Below are 19190 nucleotides of genomic sequence, written 5' to 3' on the forward strand. Positions count from 1 at the left end.
TGTTTTTTTGTTTGTTTGTTTGTTTGACTGACTGATTGAAAACCTTGTTGAGAAAGTATCACAGGATTCTTTGGCCCTCAGTCCCCCATGAAAGGGAATGTTTCTTGTGACATGAGGAGAACCATTGTACTTGCAGGTTTGCCCCCTTCAAAGAGCAGGCTGAGGCACTTCCTTGTGAGGATAAGTAAACAGACAGGCACACAGAAGACTGGACCCCATGAAGTTCCTGCAGATTTCCTCACAGAGATAACACCCCATATATGCCTTTTGTCTGTTGTCTATACCTGTTTCAGACGGCACAAAGAAGAGCACAGGAACAGAGGAAGGAGAACCAATTGACGTAAAATGAAGCTGGGGCAATGGTGGGGAAGGCACCTCATACCCAGAGGTCACATACACACAGCAGTTCCTTATGGCCACACCCACACCATAGATTTAAAGCACACACCCCGCCGCAAAGAATATTGGGAACTGTAGTTTACCCCCACTGAGGTGCACTTTTTAGCACCCTAAACAAAGTATTCTTTGGAGGAAGCCATGACCTTTCCCATGTGCTGGATGTGCCCCTGGCAAAGATCTGCCCTGCTGGATGTATATGGTGTGTGCTGATAATATGGGTGACTGTTCGTCATTATGCAATGTGAGCCTCCATGTTGGCGCTTAGTGATATATATTTTAAATATTGTGCAGAGAGCGCTCAGCGGGGATTCAGTTACACATTTAAAACATCAAAATTAAAGGAATATAGCAAGAATTATTAAAGTGGAAGGAATGGGGGGGCGGGGAGAGCGTTGATTGTCTTCCAAGTCTGCAAGTTTATTATTGGAAAACAGCCCTGGTGTGTGAAATAAAGAAAATCTTCGCCCATCTTCCAATTTCCCACAGGAAACGTGGTAATTTCTCAATAAGAAGACCACAAAGCGGAGGCTTTCACTAAAAAATAAATAAATAAATTGATATGGAGAGATGCTTTCCTCCCACCCGTCTCCTTGTTTCCCAGAGTGTCTCAGCAGCACCCTCTTGTGTTCGACCATGGAAACTGGGTTTTGCCTCTTCATCGGTTGCCCCAGGAGCTTCTTATGCTTCGACTTTTTACATCAGCAAGAACAGTCAAGGAGAAACCCGGTCAAATACAGCTGCCACCAAACATCTAAAGGGGTGCACCCAAGTCTGAAATGTGAAACCTGAAGACCTCCTGAATCAAGTGCCCCTTCTGAGATTTTAGCACATCAAGGAGAGAAGAGTCCGTGTCAGCCAAGGAGCTGGGGCTGTGGCAGAGCGCTGTCATCTGGTGCCCATAGACTGGAGACGCAGCCTAAAAAGTGGGATCCTGCACAGCTGTAGCAACAGCCCCATCTCATTAAATTCATTTCTGCTTCTTGCTGCAGTGTAATGGTCCTCTCCTAATAACAGGCTATCTGAGGATATTTTTCTCCCTTCGACACTGCCAGATCTCGCAGGAATCTAGCGAGGCCATGGCTGAGATGTCAGGAAGATTGTAGGTGGGGACTTGTAGCTTGGAGACACACTGCTGGGCTCATCTGCAGAAGGCAAGGGCATCAATGAGCTGGAACTGGCAGCCCGAAGATGGAATCGCAGGAGATTAGATGGCATTGGAACAGCAACTGAAAGGCTGGTGCTGGGTTCTGGTGCCTTTTTACAACCAACTAGATCAGTGGTCATTTCTGTTTGTTCAGAGCACTGGGCACCCCGAGAGGAAATGTTTATCTTCATGCAGCAATTGCTACTCGTCTGGAAAGAGGACGGGGAATGTTCCATGTTCTGGTGGTGAACTGGTTCTAGCTGCTTGGTGAAAGGGTTTGGAACCAAGTCTGCAGGATACAATCCACAGCTGCTCGCCTCTGTTTCTTAAAGGTTGGCTAAAAGCGCTTCTCCATGAGGTTCATTGAGGCCAAATGAAGTCCACCCTGGGCTGGGGCAACTTTCAAGTGAACCTTGTTTTCTAAGATAGGGTAGCTAATGCAGGGCACTCTAGAGCCTGTTGGACTCCAAGTCCCATCTGTCCCAGGCAGTGTGACCAATGGTGAGGGATGATGGGACATCCAGATAACGCCTTGTTGGTCACCCCTCTCCGAGGTAGTGCTTCTCACTGAGCCTCTCCTAGGTGGTGCTTCTGCTGGGAAAGATTCATACAGTGGTACCGTGGTTCTCAAACGCCTTGGTACTCAAACAACTTGGAACCCAAACACTGCAAACCCAGAAGTAAATGTTCCGGTTTGCGAACTTTTTTTGGAAGCCGAATGTGCTCCGTTTTGAGTGTTACGCTGAGGTCTGTCTACTTTTGCTATTTATTTTGCGTTTTTGCGGCTTCTTTGTTTTGTTTTTTTGACAGTGTGGAACCCAGTTTAGCTACTGATAGTGTGACTGCAGTACATTGTTTATTGCTTTCATTTTATGGCTCAATGGACTCGTTAGTAAAATTCATGTTAAACTGCTGTTTTAGGGGTTGTTTTTAAAAGTCTGGAATAGATTAATCCATTTTGCATTACTTTCTATGGGAAAGCACGCCTTGGTTTTGGAATGCTTTGGTTTTGGAACAGAATTCCGGAACAGATTAAGTTTGAGAACCAAGGTACCACCGTACAAGGATTCTGTTTATTCATAAATCTTCATTAACATATTGGGAGATTCCTAGGTCACCTGATGGGCCTGTGCTTCTAGTTTTCACCACCAAGAACATTGCATGTTATCAAGTCCCAGATGTAGATGGGCCATCACACAGCCCTCCCCCCTGTAGTCCATTAGCAACAGTGCAGGCTCCTTATTAACATTTCCCCTGCTCTCACGGATCTTTCCGAAATGGCTCCAAATTGACATAATTCCAGGCTATTAGTGAAACCAACAATCTGATTGTGTTGCAAGGCTGTGGCTAATTATACCACATAAAGGGGCCTCTGCCAAGGTGTGGGAACGCTGTGCTTCTGAGCAAGGACAAGTTGGACTGTAGTCTGGGAAGAGCTGGGCTTTGGGTTTCATCTTTCACTTCACAGTCCCTTTTGCTATATTTCAATTCCATTGCAGAATGAAAATTCAATCAGTTCTTTCCAAATTGCTTCAGACATCTCTTTCTTGCAGTTCCAAAGTACTTGAAACCCTGAAGCACTGTACGTGACTATTTCTTGGTGTTTCCTTGACGCCTTGTCTGCATGTCCTGCCACTTGTAGATTTGAGGGTTTGTACGGCAGTTAATGTGCCTTTGGTGAGTGCCTTGGGCGTAGCCAGAAATTTTGTTAGGGGGACAGAACCGATGTGATTGGTCAGTGATTGGTCAGTTAGCAATGCCCATGGTGAGTGCCTATCTTAAATGTACATATTAAATGATGGGGTAGGGATCAGTAACTGGGAAGGGAAAACATCTCTCCTCCAAGACCTCTATTAATCCATCATATTGGGATGGATTCCTTCCAAGGACTTTCATTGTTATTTTCCTTGTTTACTTAATACTCTGAGAATTAGGGGTTTTCTGTTGCTTGCTGCCAGAGAGCTGTGAATTCCAAGGAACATAGCTTCTGTTCTACTTTTAGTCTAATGCCATGTTTTTGCAGAGAGAGACCTCCCCCATGCACATTCCTCTCCAGCTCTTTGTCACATTCTTTATGCTGTTACTTCCTCAGCCTCCCTTCCATTAGTTCCTTCCTTACCCTCTCCCACTCTTTCTTCCCCTTTCTCTAGTCTCCAGCACTATAGTGGATGTTGCTAAGGAAGTCTGACTTGCACCACACAACATCTAGCACACACAAGCAGGAACCCCTGTTACTTCTCTTACTGGTAGCCGAGATACGACTTGCTGGAGGTAGGCAGAGTCACATGGGTCACAATTTAGGCACACCTTGAGAACACTCAGCTCTGTACTGGATTGCAGCTTCAGCCTTCAAGATGTGTGCTTTAATATTCTGCTGTTCAAGTGTGCTGGGGTGGGAGTGCTTTATGTAGCTGTACTGGGCATGTGGGGGGGATGCACGGATGCCTAGGAGCTTCCTAACATGCTACTCTCTCGTTTGTGGTCAGATATTAATTGGTGTAGACCATCTGCTATCTAACCACTTACCTGCAGACATTACAAGCCTGTGGTTTCTCTCTCTTGACGGGCTTTTAGCCACAAGCAGCTTTGCAGGGATGTGAGGGATTTGAACCATATGTCTCGTCACATGCTCTCTCTTTATTAAAAAAAACCCCAAAAACGTTTTTATATATAAAAATATAGATTTCTAGTGTGGCCTTGTTGTATTTTATTGTTGAATTTTGATATTAAGCTCCCCAGGCACCAATTGGCATAGGTGGGGGGCTATATAAATAACATAACAATTATGATCATTACTATGACAAACACTACACTGGAATCTCAAGGTTACTCTAGAGATAAGCGTGATTATTTCTACCATTAATATAATAGGAGCACACCATGGGAGGATGCAAATGTCTCGGTGAGAGAAAGGGTTTGTGCATATGGGAGGCTTATTTTCATGCTGTTTCCTTTGGGCGTGCATGTGTGGAACTGTGTGGGTGTGCAGCAAAAATAATCTGCTGGGGTACCCAGAGGAAAGGCTTACTTTTCTCTGCTGCATAGTTGCATTTTTAATGCACGTGGCAATACACATGTATGCATACACAAAGGTTTCTGTATATGTGGATGGATATCGGTTGCCACATGTCTTATGCTAGGTCGATCTTAATCTGAGCCAACTGGGAACTTCTGGGAGCCCTTCCACTGTTCTGCCCCCTAACCAAGTCACTCCCAGCCCAGATTCATCAGCATAAGTACTGCAGCTCAGATAAGGATGACTCCTGCTCTCTGCTGGTGGGACCAGGATACTGACTTCATTGCCATTCCAACCAGCCAGTAGCTGGGAGCCAAAGCATTGGCTCTGGCAGGTTTGACAGCTGAGATGCAATAAGTGTGTTAACCCATCAGGGACATAAGGGATGATGGATGATGGTGAATAGATTTCCTTAGCTTACTTACCTGGAAGGAAATCTAATTGAGATCACTTTAACTTGTTTTGGAGAAAACAGGGATAGGTGTAGGCTAAAACTTGCAAGAATGCCTCTCAACAGCCCTACATTATGGTAAAAGGCAGATCTGGGGGCAGGGGGTAGAACACAAATACATAGGTTGTCCTGAACAATTCCTCCCCACCTGCATAGCACAGAAGTTGGCAAACCTAGTATGGATAAGTGTTGATCTCCCTCCATGTTTGAATGTCGGCAGATGGAGCTTGAGAGTGAAGCTGCAGCTGGGATTAAGAAGGTATAGAGTGCCTGAGCACAAGGCCATGTGCAGCTGTTGGTCTATTAAAACCTCCAGGGTTGAATCATATGCACACAGGCATACTGTATTTATGCCCACTGAAATCAACGCTCATGGATGTACTCAACTGAACATCAGATTAAGTGGTAAGGAGGCCCAAACCCCATTTGTATACAATACAGTGGTACCTCGGGTTAAGAACTTAATTCGTTCTGGAGGTCCATTCTTAACTTGAAACTGCTCTTAACCTGAGGTACCATTTTAGCTAATGGGGCCTCCCACCGCCGCCACGCCGCTGAAGCACGATTTCTGGTCCTATCCTGAAGCAAAGTTCTTAATCCGAGGTACTATTTCTGAGTTAGCAGAGACTGCAACCTGAAGCATCTGTAACCTGAGGTACCACTGTATATACATTTAACTCCATAGGCTCCATAGACCTTTATCTACAAATCTGTTTTGCTAGCAAAACTGTAATATTGCTATATTGTACTGCATGCTTCTAGCCAGAAATGCAACTGTTGGTGCAAAGAAGGGGATGAGGGATTCATAGTGATTTGTCCAAATGCTGATCAGGGAATTTAGGCAGCAGACAGTGACCCACACTGCACAAGCAGACCTCATATCTTGTTGAGGTGTAGTTGCGTTTTGAGATTAAACTGCTCTTTCTTAGGCCTGATTTAAATCTGTCCTTACAGTTACAGCAGATGGGTGCTGTCACCTTTAAGTCAGGTTCCCCTGTACTGACTTTTGCCGTGCTAGTGTGCCACTACGGTAAGCACCCAGATCAGAATGTCTTGGTGCTCTGATACTGTGAACGCAGGGGACAGCAACCCAAATGAATCTGATGTTGGGCTGTGTAATTTCACAAGACCATGTTTTGTCTCCATGTCCCACATAAAGTCCATCTACAGCTGAAAAGCAGCCAGCTTTTTCATAAAATGATGCAGATAGTAGAATACAACCCGTAAGGCTTAAGAATACACTGAGTTACACCAGCACAAGGATTTTTGCTCTAGAGAGTTGGGAGAACCCCTAGCATAGATTTAGAGGGCCCATGAGAGAATCTTCCATTGCACAAACAGAAATTCTTGCAATGACAGAACAATTGCTTTAGAGCTATGCTGCAATTCCACCCTTTGTGGAATTAGCTATAGCAACCCCATATGGGTGACAGTTGACAACCCTAGCACCTTTGCCACTGTCTATGCCATCTAGGCATGTACACACTGTTTGGAGGGTTTTCGGTATTTCTGAGGGACACTTTTGTACCTCAAACTAACATTGAAGTCAAGGAAAGCAACATACTCAGTGGCCTTGCATAATCACTTCATTCCTGGCTAACAAGAACTCGCAAGTGCAATCCCGAAATCCCAAACCATCGTTTGAACCATAGGTGAAGAAATCTGTGGCCTGCCACGTGCTGTTGGACTACAACTCCCATTATCCCTGACCATTGTCCATGCTAGTAGGGGCTGATTTGGAGGGGCACAGGTTCTCTACCCCTGACTTAGGCTATATACACATTAGTATCTTAAAACATAGTGAGATCACACATACACCTCACAGTTTAAGTCACATTTTATGTTGCTGTACATACCAGAGAGAGGGTGGGGATTGTCGTCACCTGATGCACATTATCAGCTTGGTTGCTTCACACCTGCGACACACATTGTAGCTTCAAATGTCAGCCATGGGAGCTCACTAGAATCAGAGCAAACATTAATGTGTACACAGCCTTAAACTAATAATTCAACAGCCATAAGTTAACTATCAAGTATAGCAAGGCAATGTTAAGTTTGTACTACCAACAAACTTAAATACAAACTTGCTATACTTGTCAGGAACAGATCAGCAATAAAACACCCAGTGTCAGTGAAATTAACTCTTTATTCAAAGAAACCAAAACAGTGTTGGCCTAGCGATCACAGCAACTCCAGTAGGTCTTGCAGGGCCATAGCTAGGGGGTGGCAAGGTGGGGCCCCGCAAGGGTGAATTGAATGGGGTAGGTGGGTTGGAGGAGGGGCGGAAAGAAGAGCAATTTGTCAGTGGCTGGGGGCGCAATCTGGACAGTTCTGCCAGGGGCGCAAGATCACCTAGCTACGGCTCTGAGATCTTGCCCCAATGAGGTAGTTGCAAGGACTGCGGGTCCCCGCCTCCCCACCATTCCCTAAGAATCTTCCTCCCCCAGATCCCTCCCAAGCAATCTCAGGATTGTCTTGTCTCTCTTTGCTCTGCCCTCTTCATTTCTCTGCGTGTTCTGGGAAACCAGCGGGAAGGTGAGCCGGTCACAGCAGAAGGGAGAGACCCCCTGGCTTCTTCAGCCTGTCCCCACTCCTCTCCAGCCTCTAATTCTGCCTCTGATTCTGGACTGCCCTCTGCCATAGCTTCTTCCTGCTCACCAAACCCTGTTGCCTCTTCAGTTTCTGACATCTCCCAGACTGCCCCCTCTTCTCCCTCTGACCACTCATCATCATCCCACCACCAATCCCCTGGCTCTGAGCTTTCTTCGCATGGGGGTTCCTTTGGGAGCTCCCCAGCTGGTGGCACCTCCCACCCCTCCTCTGCATCCAGACAGTCCATAACCGTGATAATCAACTTGTGGCTACCGAGCTATTTCTCATCAAAATATTGTATATGCCATTTATAAATATGCTGCACAGCAATTTTGTGTATATTTGGTACTAGCAGCGGCTGTGCCTAACACAGATATGATGCGATTCTGCAAAAAAAAAAAAAGGTATTGCAATTACTGAAAAGACAAGGGTTAAGGAAAAGTTGAGGGTTAACAATAAGTCGTGGGGGGCACTGGTGGCAGTGAAGATACAGCCAGAGAAATGGTGCTGCTCATATACTGATAAAGAAGCAGAGCAGCTTATAAAGATGTTACCTTGCCTTGTTTTAGGGTAGCATATCCCGCCTTCCCCCGGGGGCCACTCCACATCATACATTTAAGATCTATGGCTTTCTTCAAAGAATTCTGGGAACTGTAGTTTACGGATGCTGGGAACTGTATATCTGTAATGGGGAAAACTAAGGGACATGGGTGGTGCTGTGGTCTAAATCACTGAGCCTAGGGCTTGCCACTGTGTCCCAGCTCCTGCCAACCTAGCAGTTCGAAAGCACGCCAAAAAGTGCAAGTAGATAAACAGGTACTTGTCCGGAGGGAAAGGTAAACGGCACTTCAGTGTGCTGCTCTGGTTTTGGTGTTCTATTGCGCCATGACTAAAGGTGGCTTAGTCATGCTGGCCACATGACCCGGAAAAACTTTGCAGACAAACGCCGGCCAGTAAAGCGAGATGAGCGCCGCAACCTCAGAGTCGTTCGCAACTGGACATAACTGTCAGGGATCCTTTACCTTTACTTTTTGTTTTAATGGGGGAAACTACAGCTCTCAGGATTCTCTGCGGGAAGCCATGTACTTTAAATGTAACATTCCTTCTGTCGACTAAGTTCTTCCACCTAGGGGCCTTCCTGTTCTGTCTAGACGAAAAGAGGGAGACAGAAGCTAGTTGCAGAAGCTTCACCTCAGATTTGCTGAACGTTCTTCGAAACTCTGCAGGGATTTCATTTATTAAGCCAGTGTACAACGTTAAAACTGATCTGCACGTGACGTGAGACTTTTAGGCTTGCCAAATAACGTTTCCTCGCCCGTCTTTCGAATTCCTCGTTGGCTCTGGTCCCTTAATAGCTCGCCAGAAGGCACCAATTGGCCGCCTGCGCATTTTGAGCGCGCAGAACGGAACAGGCAGAACGCGCGCTGATTGGCGGTGGGCGACGAAGGTCAGCGCGCGCGAGGGGAGGGGAGCGGAGGGAGGAAGACTCGAACGCTTATTGTTTAGATTTAGCTCCCGCCAGGGACAGAGTCGGGAAGGCGGATTGGCGGAGGGAGTGGTGGGCGTGGCCGCGCGCGAGGAGTAGGCGGGGGAGCCGAGGCGCGAAGCTCCGGGGTTGGCTGAGGCGCCTCCGATCGCCGCGCGGGGATTGGTGGCTCGGCCGTTCCGTCGTTAAGCCGGCTGCGCGCGGGGAGTGGGCTTTCGGCGTTTGGGCTTGAGAGGGAGAAGGAAGCAGGCAAGGCGGGCGGGGGAAAAAGAAGAGCTCTGTCATGGCGCGGGTGTCTGTCCTGGGAGTTTCGTTGCTGGAGAACCCGAGCCCCTTCGGCCACCCGCTCCGCTTCCAGGTCCAATTCGAGTGCGGGGAGGCGTTGCCTCACGGTGAGTACGCGGGGGGGGGGGGGAGAAGCTCCCGCGCCAGGAGCCTCGTTCCCCAACCGACCCTCAGCCCGAGGCAGGTTCCGGCGCACGGGGCGGTCGCCCGCAACCGACGCCCGGGAGCCCCCTCCCCTCCGCCCAGCATGGCAGGGCTGTGCCCCCCCCCCGCACGCGCGCCTCCCCTCCCGGGGCTTCCGCTATGGCTTTATTTTGCCAGCCTGGACCCGGCTCTCCACACAGGGGCTGCTACGTGGGCGCTATACCTTCTAACTACCTTTAAAAATAAAAATACAGCTTTTATGAACTTGGTGCCTTAAGTTTTTGGCCTGCAGAGACTTAGCAGCTTAATTGGGGAGAGGCTGCTCTTGAGATGTTGTGTGTGTGTGTATATTTGTGTGTGTGTGTATATTTGTGTGTGTGTGTATACACCCATATAAATACACACACACACGCACGCTTCAAAATGCCACCGGATGTGGGGTGTCCTTCTGACCATTCTGCTGAATGAGGCCTTGGCCTCTGCCAGGAAGCCCCAGCCGGCAATATTGTTGGTCTGGGCAAAGAGCCATTGTGGGGTGGGGGTTTGGGCTGGGTGGGGGTTTGGGCTGAGGAGACCACGGTTCAAATCCTTACTCAGCCAGGCAGCTCCCTGGGTGACCTTGAGCTTGGCATCTAACCTACATCACAGGGTTTTTAGAAGTGGGTTGAGGGGGAAAGCTATTCATGTCTCATTTAGCTCCTTGGGGTAAAGGTAGGATTTAAATCGGGGGTCATCAACCTTTTTCAGCCATGGGCCTGTCCACCGTCCCTCAGAACATGTGTGCCAGAATGTTTTTTTGTAGGGGGAAATGAACGAATTCCTGTGCCCCACAAATAACCCAGAGATGCATTTTAAATAAAAGCACACATTCTACTCATGTAAAAACACGCTGATTCCCAGACCATCCACGGGCCGTATTTAGAAGGCAATTGGGCCGCATCCGGCCCATGAGCCTTAGGTTGCCGCATTGGCTGTTTTGGGGTGGGGGTTGTTATACACTGTTGGAAGCCCCAGCACAAGCCATGTCCTGACCTCAATGATGTAGCTGCTTGTTGAGATCAGCAGAGCGCTCTGGAATGAGTGCCCATAATCTTTCTCTCCAATAAATCATAGGCTCTCTATTTGTTCCTATAGGAAGATTTTCTTGAATGCCATAGTGGGAATACAGCTGGTCATTAGCCAATAGTAAGCCTGGGAGATGCACATGGTTAAAAGCTATGCCTTCGTAGGCATTCATTGGCAGTCAGTAACATAGCAAAACTAGGAGTTGTACTCTATAGAGTTGGTAACTTCCTATCTGAATTCTTTCAATTTCAGTTGAATGTTTATTGTTCTCATCAATTTCTTATGGTGTTTAATAATTCTTCACTAGATGCTGCAGTGGTCTAGTGGAAAATCATGAAGGCTGGTCTGTTAGGTCAAATGGGGCAGTGGCCCACTAAACTCAACCTGCCCTCAGCTAACCCCCACCTGCCACTTACATCCTATCCAGGCAGTGGCATTGGTTATCATCTTGCTCCTCCTTAATCTGTTACCATTTCAGTACTCAACAAGGATGAACATGGGGGCAAAACTAGAATAAGTTGACTACCTGTCATTGGCTCTGGCCCTATCAACTGTTCTTCTGAGAGAATGCCAAAGTCCCTTTACTCTGTGGTATCATTCTGCCAACTCCTTAGGACCATACCAGTCTCTTCCCCTACTATTCCTTTTTATTGTGGATTCTGGATTGTTAAATTGAAAATCACTGCCTTCCTGACTTCTACTCCTTGGTGATCTTCCACTACATTGGATTGTGTGAAGCAAGTTTGACTTGATTCAGGATGGTTTTGATGGAAAGTTGCTGCTTCTGTCCCAGGGTAGGAGTGGGCTAAAAATTTCATTGTGGGACATTGTGAGAAATCAGGTTAACAAGGTGTGTCATTTCCTTAACCTTACTTTTAGGCTACTGATTTTCTTATGAGCAGCAGGCACAAGTGCAAATCAAGAGCTTACTAAATTATGGCCCTCTCCACAGAGAAAAATTGTAAGTCAGGCTTTTAAAATAGAGTAGCGTATCATGCAGAAATGATGCATAAACTTGGGGAATAGCATTCAAGAAGGGGAACACTGCCATAAAATATAGGTGAGCATCTTATTCTCACCTTTCTTATCATTTCACATGCTGTTATTTTGATTCCACTGTTTTTCTGTACAACCATGAAATTTGGTATTGGGTGCATAGTTCAGTATTCTGGGAATTGCAGTTTTTATTAGAAAAACTGAATGTCTAGCCTTACAGCTGGAAAAGATATATTTGAAAGTGTTTGGGCAGTGCTTGGTGAAGCTTCAGAAGTTGCAAGCAGGGAGTCAGCTGAGCAGAGCAGGATTGGCAGAGGGGCATGTTTTAATGTCAGGGCTGTAGTGGGGGATGTTGACTGTCCTGGTTCCCTCAGGGATAAGTTTCACGTAACTTATACATCATGCAAAGTTTTGTCATTGCTTTTTTAAAATAAAGCATAGGGCCTTCACATACATTATTAAGACCAGACTTCTCTTAAGAGTGTTGAGATTGGGGAGAAATGGAGGTACAGAAAATCACAGTGAGATCCTTTACTTTGGGGCAGGATGTGTATGGCCTTTCCAACTTAGGAGCAGCTGCAAGTTTTCTAAATTTAATAACCTTTGTGGACAGATGCCAAAAAAGCGCTACCTGCAAAGTAGTAAAGTTTGTAGAAGAAGACACATGAGAGTGAGCTGCAGCATAGGCTCAACTTCCTATTTCAGATTCTAATCTCCTGTTAAGAGTTCTTTCTTAGCAAGAAGCCAGGACAGCAAAGAGGGATTTCTGGTGAGCAAATGGGGATACTTTTGCACATTCCTCACAGCTCCCTATAGTTTGTTGTTGCTCCTGATGATTGCTCCGTTTGCTAACATCCCTTTTGACTTGCATTGTTTTTGGCACAAAAATGTGGAACAGTGGACTTTATTTATTCATGACCTCACATCATTGGATACAAGTTCTTGTTAATTAGCATTACTGTTCCATGTGAGAGAACTACTAGCCTTCATAGCTGCACCAGTGGTCTATCATAGCAGATTGTGCACAATATTTTCTGACTTTTGTCTAATGAGATGATCCATAAAGTTTCAAGACAGACATAATAGCTAACTGGAAGTTACAGCTGATTTTGCATAGCAGATTCTTCACCCATGGTGGGAACCTTTGCAGTTTGCTCCTCCCCTATGCAGGAAAGCTATCTGGCTTTTCTAAAGAAAAAGAATTTAAAACTCTATTTGTATATTTGCATTTAATTGCATCTGCACCTCTTTTAAAAAAAGAAAAGAAACAATGTAAAATAAACTTTTTACTAAGCTGCTCCAAGGATTGTGGTGAGGAATCTTGATGCGATTATGAGTGATGCCCACTGCTGACTTAAATGGCAGATTTGCAGACCTTGACCTGGAGAGAGAGAGGCATCTGTACTGAATGCTGTGAGAGTGCTTCCAGATTGAGCCCATTGCTTTGCAAACATTACATCAATATTCACCCAAAATTTTCCCATCATTGTTTAACAATATGAATTGTGGATATAAAAAGGTTTTTTTGAGACACTGGAAAACAATAGAGGTTATTCAGCCCTGCGCTTGAACTGGTGTACACATTCTCTAAACACTGGTGCTAATGGTGTATTTCAATTGGCTTTCTGAAGATGAAGGGAAATTTGCCTCAATACGTCTAGGATTCTGGTGCCCACACTCTTGCCAACTGATCCTTGTTGCTTTTACCTTTCAGATTTGGAGTGGAAGATCATCTATGTGGGCTCTGCAGAGAGTGAGGAATATGACCAAGTTCTTGACTCAGTGCTGGTGGGACCTGTTCCAGCTGGGAGGCATATGTTTGTGTTTGAAGTAAGTTTAGAGCTATCTCTTGGAGAAGGATAGGAAAGATCAGCCTAAGGCTCCAATCTCTAGATTTTTCTCTTTAAAGTCAGACAATGGAGAAAGATTGACAGATTCATTGGAAAGGGACCTCCTGTTTCATTTTTAAGCTTTTTTAATTTTCATTTTCCCTAATAGAGAAGTGATTGTTACCTGGAAAAAATGCACTAAAATCTGGATTTCTCAGTTACCTATAACTGGGCAATAGCATGTCCACCAAAATTAAAAGGTAGCTGTAAAGTAGAGGAGTTTGTGTTCTAACTTTGAATTAAGTTCTTTTTTTTTTTAAATGATGCTTTTCTGAGTATGTCAACATTTTTTTAAAGCACCATGCAAATAAAGTCCATCATTAGCATATCCATATTGTGTGTGGCTAGAGTGTTATTTAGGTTGAGAAAACATGGGCTACATTAGTCATGAAAAGTCACCTGGTGTTGCTATACTAATATGAGGAGATGGAGAGAGAGTGGCATATGACAGCCCTGCAGTGTATTCCAGTGTTACTTGGTGTTTGCGGGGAATTGCAGCTTGAGAAGGCTGTTTCATTTTGGTGGAGGTGATGATTAAATGCTTTTCCACCCTTTAGGGGAAAACAGTGATTATTGAAAATGAATTGCTGCTCCTGATATAAACACATAAATGTGTTAATATCAAAGTCTCAAATCCTTTTTGCTCAAGAAAAAAAAAATGTGGCTCTTTGACCTGTGCTGATAACATTACTGTAGTAATTACAGGGCATTGCTGCATTCTGGGATGGTACAACTCTTAACGACATAGTTAGCCAGTGCTTTCAGGATAGCAATTCTTGTTAGAACACGAAACTAAGATGGAGGTTGATTAAATTAGTGGCCCAGTTCACTGGCTTTGGAACTGCAACTGCATTGCTTACTTGCTTTCAATTTGTGCTGAAGTATAACTCCATCCTTGGCCTTTCTACCACCTGTAGTCTAGCTTTCTTTCTCCAAAATAATTTTACAATCATGGTGAACTGACATGAGGATAATTACCTGAATCTTTTGCTTGGTTTTCTGAGACTACATATTTTTGTTGCTTGTCTTTGTTGTTGCACAACACCGAGAGAAATAAAAAAAGCCTTGATTATGAACTCCAGTCTGTTGGCATTTCTTCTATAACTGTATCACTTTGTTTCACCAACATAAGCCCATTCCTGGTTATATACACTTCAGTGGATCTTGAATGAGGACTCTGTAGTATTGTCATTCAAGATTGGACCAGGCAGACCTAGGTTCAAATCTCCACTCAGCCCAGAAACTGAATGGGTAATTTAAAGTTTTAATATTCTTCAAGAATTGCAATGAGGATGAAATGGAAATGCCTCAAGCATGCTGTCCTGAGTTTTCTTTTAAAGACAGGCAAGATGAAAATGTCACTTACCTTGTTTTGCCGTTTTCTCTGCAGGCCAATGCCCCCAACCCTGATCTAATCCCTGAAAGTGATGCTGTGGGAGTTACAGTAATACTTATCACTTGTACCTATCTGGGCCAAGAATTCATCCGCATTGGATACTATGTCAACAATGAATATATGGATCCTGAGCTAAGAGAAAACCCACCCCTCAAGCCAGACTTCTCCCAGGTGAGACACTGATCTGATAAAAGCAGCTTGTCCATCTTCTTGGCCTTCATGAAGGCCATGTCCTTGCCTTGGGAATTTGGATTGGGGAACCCTTAACAGGATGCAAAGCAAGGCAAGTGAGGGGTGTGGCTTGGGGAGAGTCCAGATAGAGAGACAGGGGGGGTTGTATTTGGCCCCCAGTCTGGCGGTTCCCATTTCTTTTGGGCAGTACAAAATCCTTGCAAGGCCAGAGTAGTAGCCTTTGAGACCCAGTCACTTTGCAGTGTTGGAAAATGCTATACTGGGGGAGGGTAGATTTTTTTTGGGATGACAATATGAAGCAGAAATTTATACAATGAGTTCAGCTCAGTATTAATTTATTGCCTGCATTCTGAATAAGACAGTGCATTTTGACCAGAAAGCTGTGAAGTGGGCAGCCCTTGGGATATAGAATGGAGCTTTGATTTTTTTCTAGGGGTTATAACACAACTTAAATACACTATTGTAGAATACAGTAGTGATAATGGCCTGCTACAGGTAAAACCTTGTTTGTAATTGCATCTTCATCATATTATGTGCTGATTGATGTGGCTGCAGCAGAGTAGTTTGAGGGAGCTTTAAATCTCAAAAAGAAGATTAATATGTTTAGTGAGGTACCTACTCGGCTCCGTGAGTTGAGGGGACATTGATGATTCCCTCCTGGGAAGGTTTGTGCTCTGACAAAGGGATTCAAAGCATTGAAAGAAAATTGGGGTTACTGAGTCACAGCAGCAGATTCTAAGAGCCTACGGACTATAGAGTTTGGTTCAAGTCTTGTTTGCCATTTTGAAACCCAATGTGCAAGGTAAGTAGGTCCCCTGTACATGTCAAAAAGTAAGGATTACCAATGTGAAATAGAATTGGAAGGATTACACCCAGATATAAATTTTCTCTCCATGTTGTCATAAAATAAAATAGTGTTAACTTTTAAAACCATTTTTTACTTCTGTTACTCCTCTCCTTTCTTGATATTGCTGCAGGAATTGAGTAGCTGTCAGCCTAGAAAGTTGATCCAAACATAAACCTATGTAACTTTGGCCCCTGTTTTTCTTACTTCCAGCTACAGAGGAATATCTTGGCATCCAACCCCAGAGTCACCCGTTTCCACATCAATTGGGATGGTCCTAGAGACCAGATGGACAATATTGAAAATGTAGACCCAGAACCTGATAGCTTCCTGCCTCCTAGCTGTGTCTACATCAAAGGCTTGGTCCATTCCATGGGTCTGCAACCAGAGAATTCCATGGACTGTATGTGATCCAAACACAATAATGTTGAGGACCCTGCGCAGTGAAGAGCAGCTGATAAGTTTTTGTGGGAAATGTAGGAGGGATTTGGGATAATGAAGCAACTGATATGTCTATGGAGATTGACAATTCAGAGTCCTTTTCGTGTTGGGGTTTGTAACAGATCTACAGGTCTGTTCTGTCATAGTATTTCTTCATTGATACTTGGATCCTCCTGCCACTAACCCTTGACCTAGTCTAGCTGCATAAACAAGAACCCTGTGTTTCCCTCCTTTGTTCCAGGTCTCCAGAAGGCTGAGCAATGGGAGCTTCCTTGTTATTTTGAGCACCCATTTCCTGGGAATCTAGCATAGTGGGTACATTCTTTTCAGGACAGTTTTCTGTTGCGACACAGCTAAGTCTTGATGAGTTGCTGCTGGCAGAATAGCTAGCAATTACAGTCAGGTCTTGATGCCTCTCAGGAGTTGATAAGCCTGTCCCAATTTTACAATCTGTGCTTAGTAAAAGGTGATGGATGATGAGATTTAAGCTGTACAATTTACCTATTTGCACAAGGGTCCCAGCACTGCTTTTAAGAGCTCCCTCTTTTAGCTTGCACCAGTTGGCCTTCTTTCTACCACTTACCCAAAATCTGCCCAAGGCCACAGTGAGCAGGAATTGCATCAACTCCTTTAGACAGTGGCTAAGTTTACAAATCCCTCCACAGAAGAAACATGCCTTTCTTCAAAAGGCCTGCACTTGTTGTTTTTTTTCCTGGCCTGCCTCCAGTCGCACACCCTTCTTTTCTGTTATTACCTGCCCTGATACTTGATCTCTCTATTTCTCTCCCTGGTATTTTAGAGATGAACACAGCATATAGGTGTTTAAAACATTTTTGCGTTGTATGTCTGACCAATAAAACTTTTTGGAATAAACTGTTTTGTGAATTCTTAAGTGGTATATAGTTGGTTGAATACCGAGAGAACCTTATTAAAGATTTTACTGCAAGAGACTACTCATTTTGGCGAGGTTAAAAGAATATGTAGGTAGAATTTGCTTCCTTAAAGCAGGAGTGGCAAAATATAGTTGTATGCAGTGTTAAAGATCTGTAAGACTTAGAATTGTAGAGTTGGAATAGATCCTGAGGGTCATCTAGTCCAACCTACTGCAATACACCACGTCATGCCCCCTAAATCTGTCCTGGGGGTTTCCCTGATCCTCTGGACCAGAATTAGGGAGGGTGCAGGGCACAACACTTGTGCAAGTGTAAATCTTTATGCTGATGGAAAGAGCAAGTTGGATACCACCCCTGATGATCGACACAACCAGATTACTATTTTCAGTTAATATAGTGTCATAGGTTAGTATCAATTTTTTTATTTTATAAAATAACTTGTGGTAGGTTTAGATCAGATATGATGCCAAACCATATTCTAGTGTGTGAGTGAGTCCTCCCTGCCCAAGGAGACTCAAACCAATGCCCCAGAAAATAGAAAAACAGTAAAACGGTAATATAGCATGTAAAAGATAGTAATGCAAAGATGACAAAAGTATCACTCCAGGGGAAAAGTGCCAGAATAAAATGTTCGCTCAAATGTTATAATGGCATACTTAAATATAAGCAAAACACTACAGTGTCCTGCCCTGGACCACCACTAGATCTTGCCTCATAAAGAAAGTACCTGCTACAAAGCACCCCTTTCAGAATGGCTTGAAATATGAGTAGCCATTGAACTGCAGAGATTCTCTTGTGTGTCAAGTAAAACATGCCCGGTGTTCCCAAATTCCAGATCAGGGTAATTGGCTTACCTCAAGTCAATGGATTATCAAGTAGACTGAAGTTGGAATTTTTAGGGTTGGTTGACTCATTTTAACTGATTTAAATACATTCATTTTTCACTGCTGAAAGGTTTTCAACGTGATCATTACTCAGCATGTATATGTCTGTGGCAGTGTGGTTAAAAGTAGCTTGTGAACCAGTGGTGCTGCACCAATACTATGAAGTTCAGTTAAAGGTTTTTTTTTTTTTTTGGCACCACTACAGTTGTGGCAATTGGTGGAAACTTATCTTAGTCACGCTGCTTTCTGCAGGGAGTTACATAAGCAATAATTATTCACGGATCAAAACTTAGATGAAAACAAATGTGCGAGCTGGGGTGCTTAGGTTAGAAGAATGAGACTGATCCTTGAAGAATCTCTCTGTGTAAACACTCTGGGCCATAGACGTTCCAGGATTTTCCCGGAGGACCCTTCACTTGCCCCAACCCATTCTTGTAAAGCTGGCTGCACTTTGTTTATTAAACACCTTTTACATGTGTGTCCAGGTGATTTACAACATATCTTTAAAACTGCAAAAAAAGGGGGGGGGTGAAATGCTGATAACCAGAACCTTGAAAATGGTCCTGCAGCAGATAGACTGCCAGTACAAATCCTGCAAAAAAAAGTGTTAATAATGCTGCTGCTTAAAATGTGCTGTCGCTTTTTCGTGTCACTTTCCCCCCAGTCTGTTATTTCCCTAATATTGTGTGTTCCATTTCATATTCTATTTCCTGCTTCTGGCCACCAGTACAACCTCCATTTTAAGGAGCTTGTATCTGTGGTCCTTTCTCAAATTCTTGGGCCAAACATGGCAGGAATGTTACCTCTTGCACAGATTCAAGGATCCCTCTTGCCTGCCACTACTCTCACAGCTTCAAAACTCGAGTTAATTTTAGCTCATTTATAAACTTCAGCTAATCTAAAAGGCAATCTGCTCAGTTGCTAAAGCTGGGTATAGAAAACCAATTTTACTTGTGCACTGCAGTGTGGGGTGACTTCAATTTGCTGTTGGATGCGATTCAAGAAGCTGAGTATAACAAAGCTCAGTAAACCTGGGACCTGAGTGTTCCTAGGCATCACAACAGCAAGGTTTC

General features: G+C 44.5%; 1 protein-coding gene and 1 long non-coding RNA gene across 4 annotated transcripts in view; one reads left to right on the forward strand and one right to left on the reverse strand.

Annotated features, from left to right (window-relative positions):
- The window catches only part of LOC307210432, a 121848-nt gene extending 112717 nt beyond the window's left edge, over positions 1–9131 (reverse strand). For all 3 annotated transcript variants that reach the window (XR_013835994.1, XR_013835995.1, XR_013835996.1), the window contains exons 1-2: positions 8794–9131; positions 6867–6970 (exon numbers count right to left, since the gene is read on the reverse strand). This is a non-coding gene — a long non-coding RNA (uncharacterized lncRNA). The remainder of the gene's footprint in view (positions 1–6866; positions 6971–8793) is intronic.
- A 133-nt stretch (positions 9132–9264) lies between these two features.
- On the forward strand, positions 9265–17215 carry ASF1B (anti-silencing function 1B histone chaperone). Its single transcript, XM_079966295.1, has 4 exons — positions 9265–9480; positions 13293–13408; positions 14858–15034; positions 16113–17215. The coding sequence occupies exons 1-4, from the start codon at positions 9372–9374 to the stop codon at positions 16308–16310; spliced, it is 600 nt and encodes a 199-aa protein (XP_079822421.1). The 5' UTR covers positions 9265–9371; the 3' UTR covers positions 16311–17215.
- Positions 17216–19190: the final 1975 nt, after the last annotated feature.

The sequence above is a fragment of the Podarcis cretensis genome (genome assembly GCF_951804945.1).
Source record: "Podarcis cretensis genome assembly, chromosome: 2".
Classification (NCBI taxonomy): domain Eukaryota; kingdom Metazoa; phylum Chordata; class Lepidosauria; order Squamata; family Lacertidae; genus Podarcis; species Podarcis cretensis.

Coding starts and splice junctions, on each gene's coding strand:
- ASF1B (XM_079966295.1), top strand. CDS start 9,372: ATGGCGCGGGTGTCTGTCCTGGGAGTTTCGTTGCTGGAGAACCCGAGC. Junction 9,481..13,292: donor CGGGGAGGCGTTGCCTCACG/GTGAGTACGCGG, acceptor TTTACCTTTCAG/ATTTGGAGTGGAAGATCATC. Junction 15,035..16,112: donor TCAAGCCAGACTTCTCCCAG/GTGAGACACTGA, acceptor TCTTACTTCCAG/CTACAGAGGAATATCTTGGC.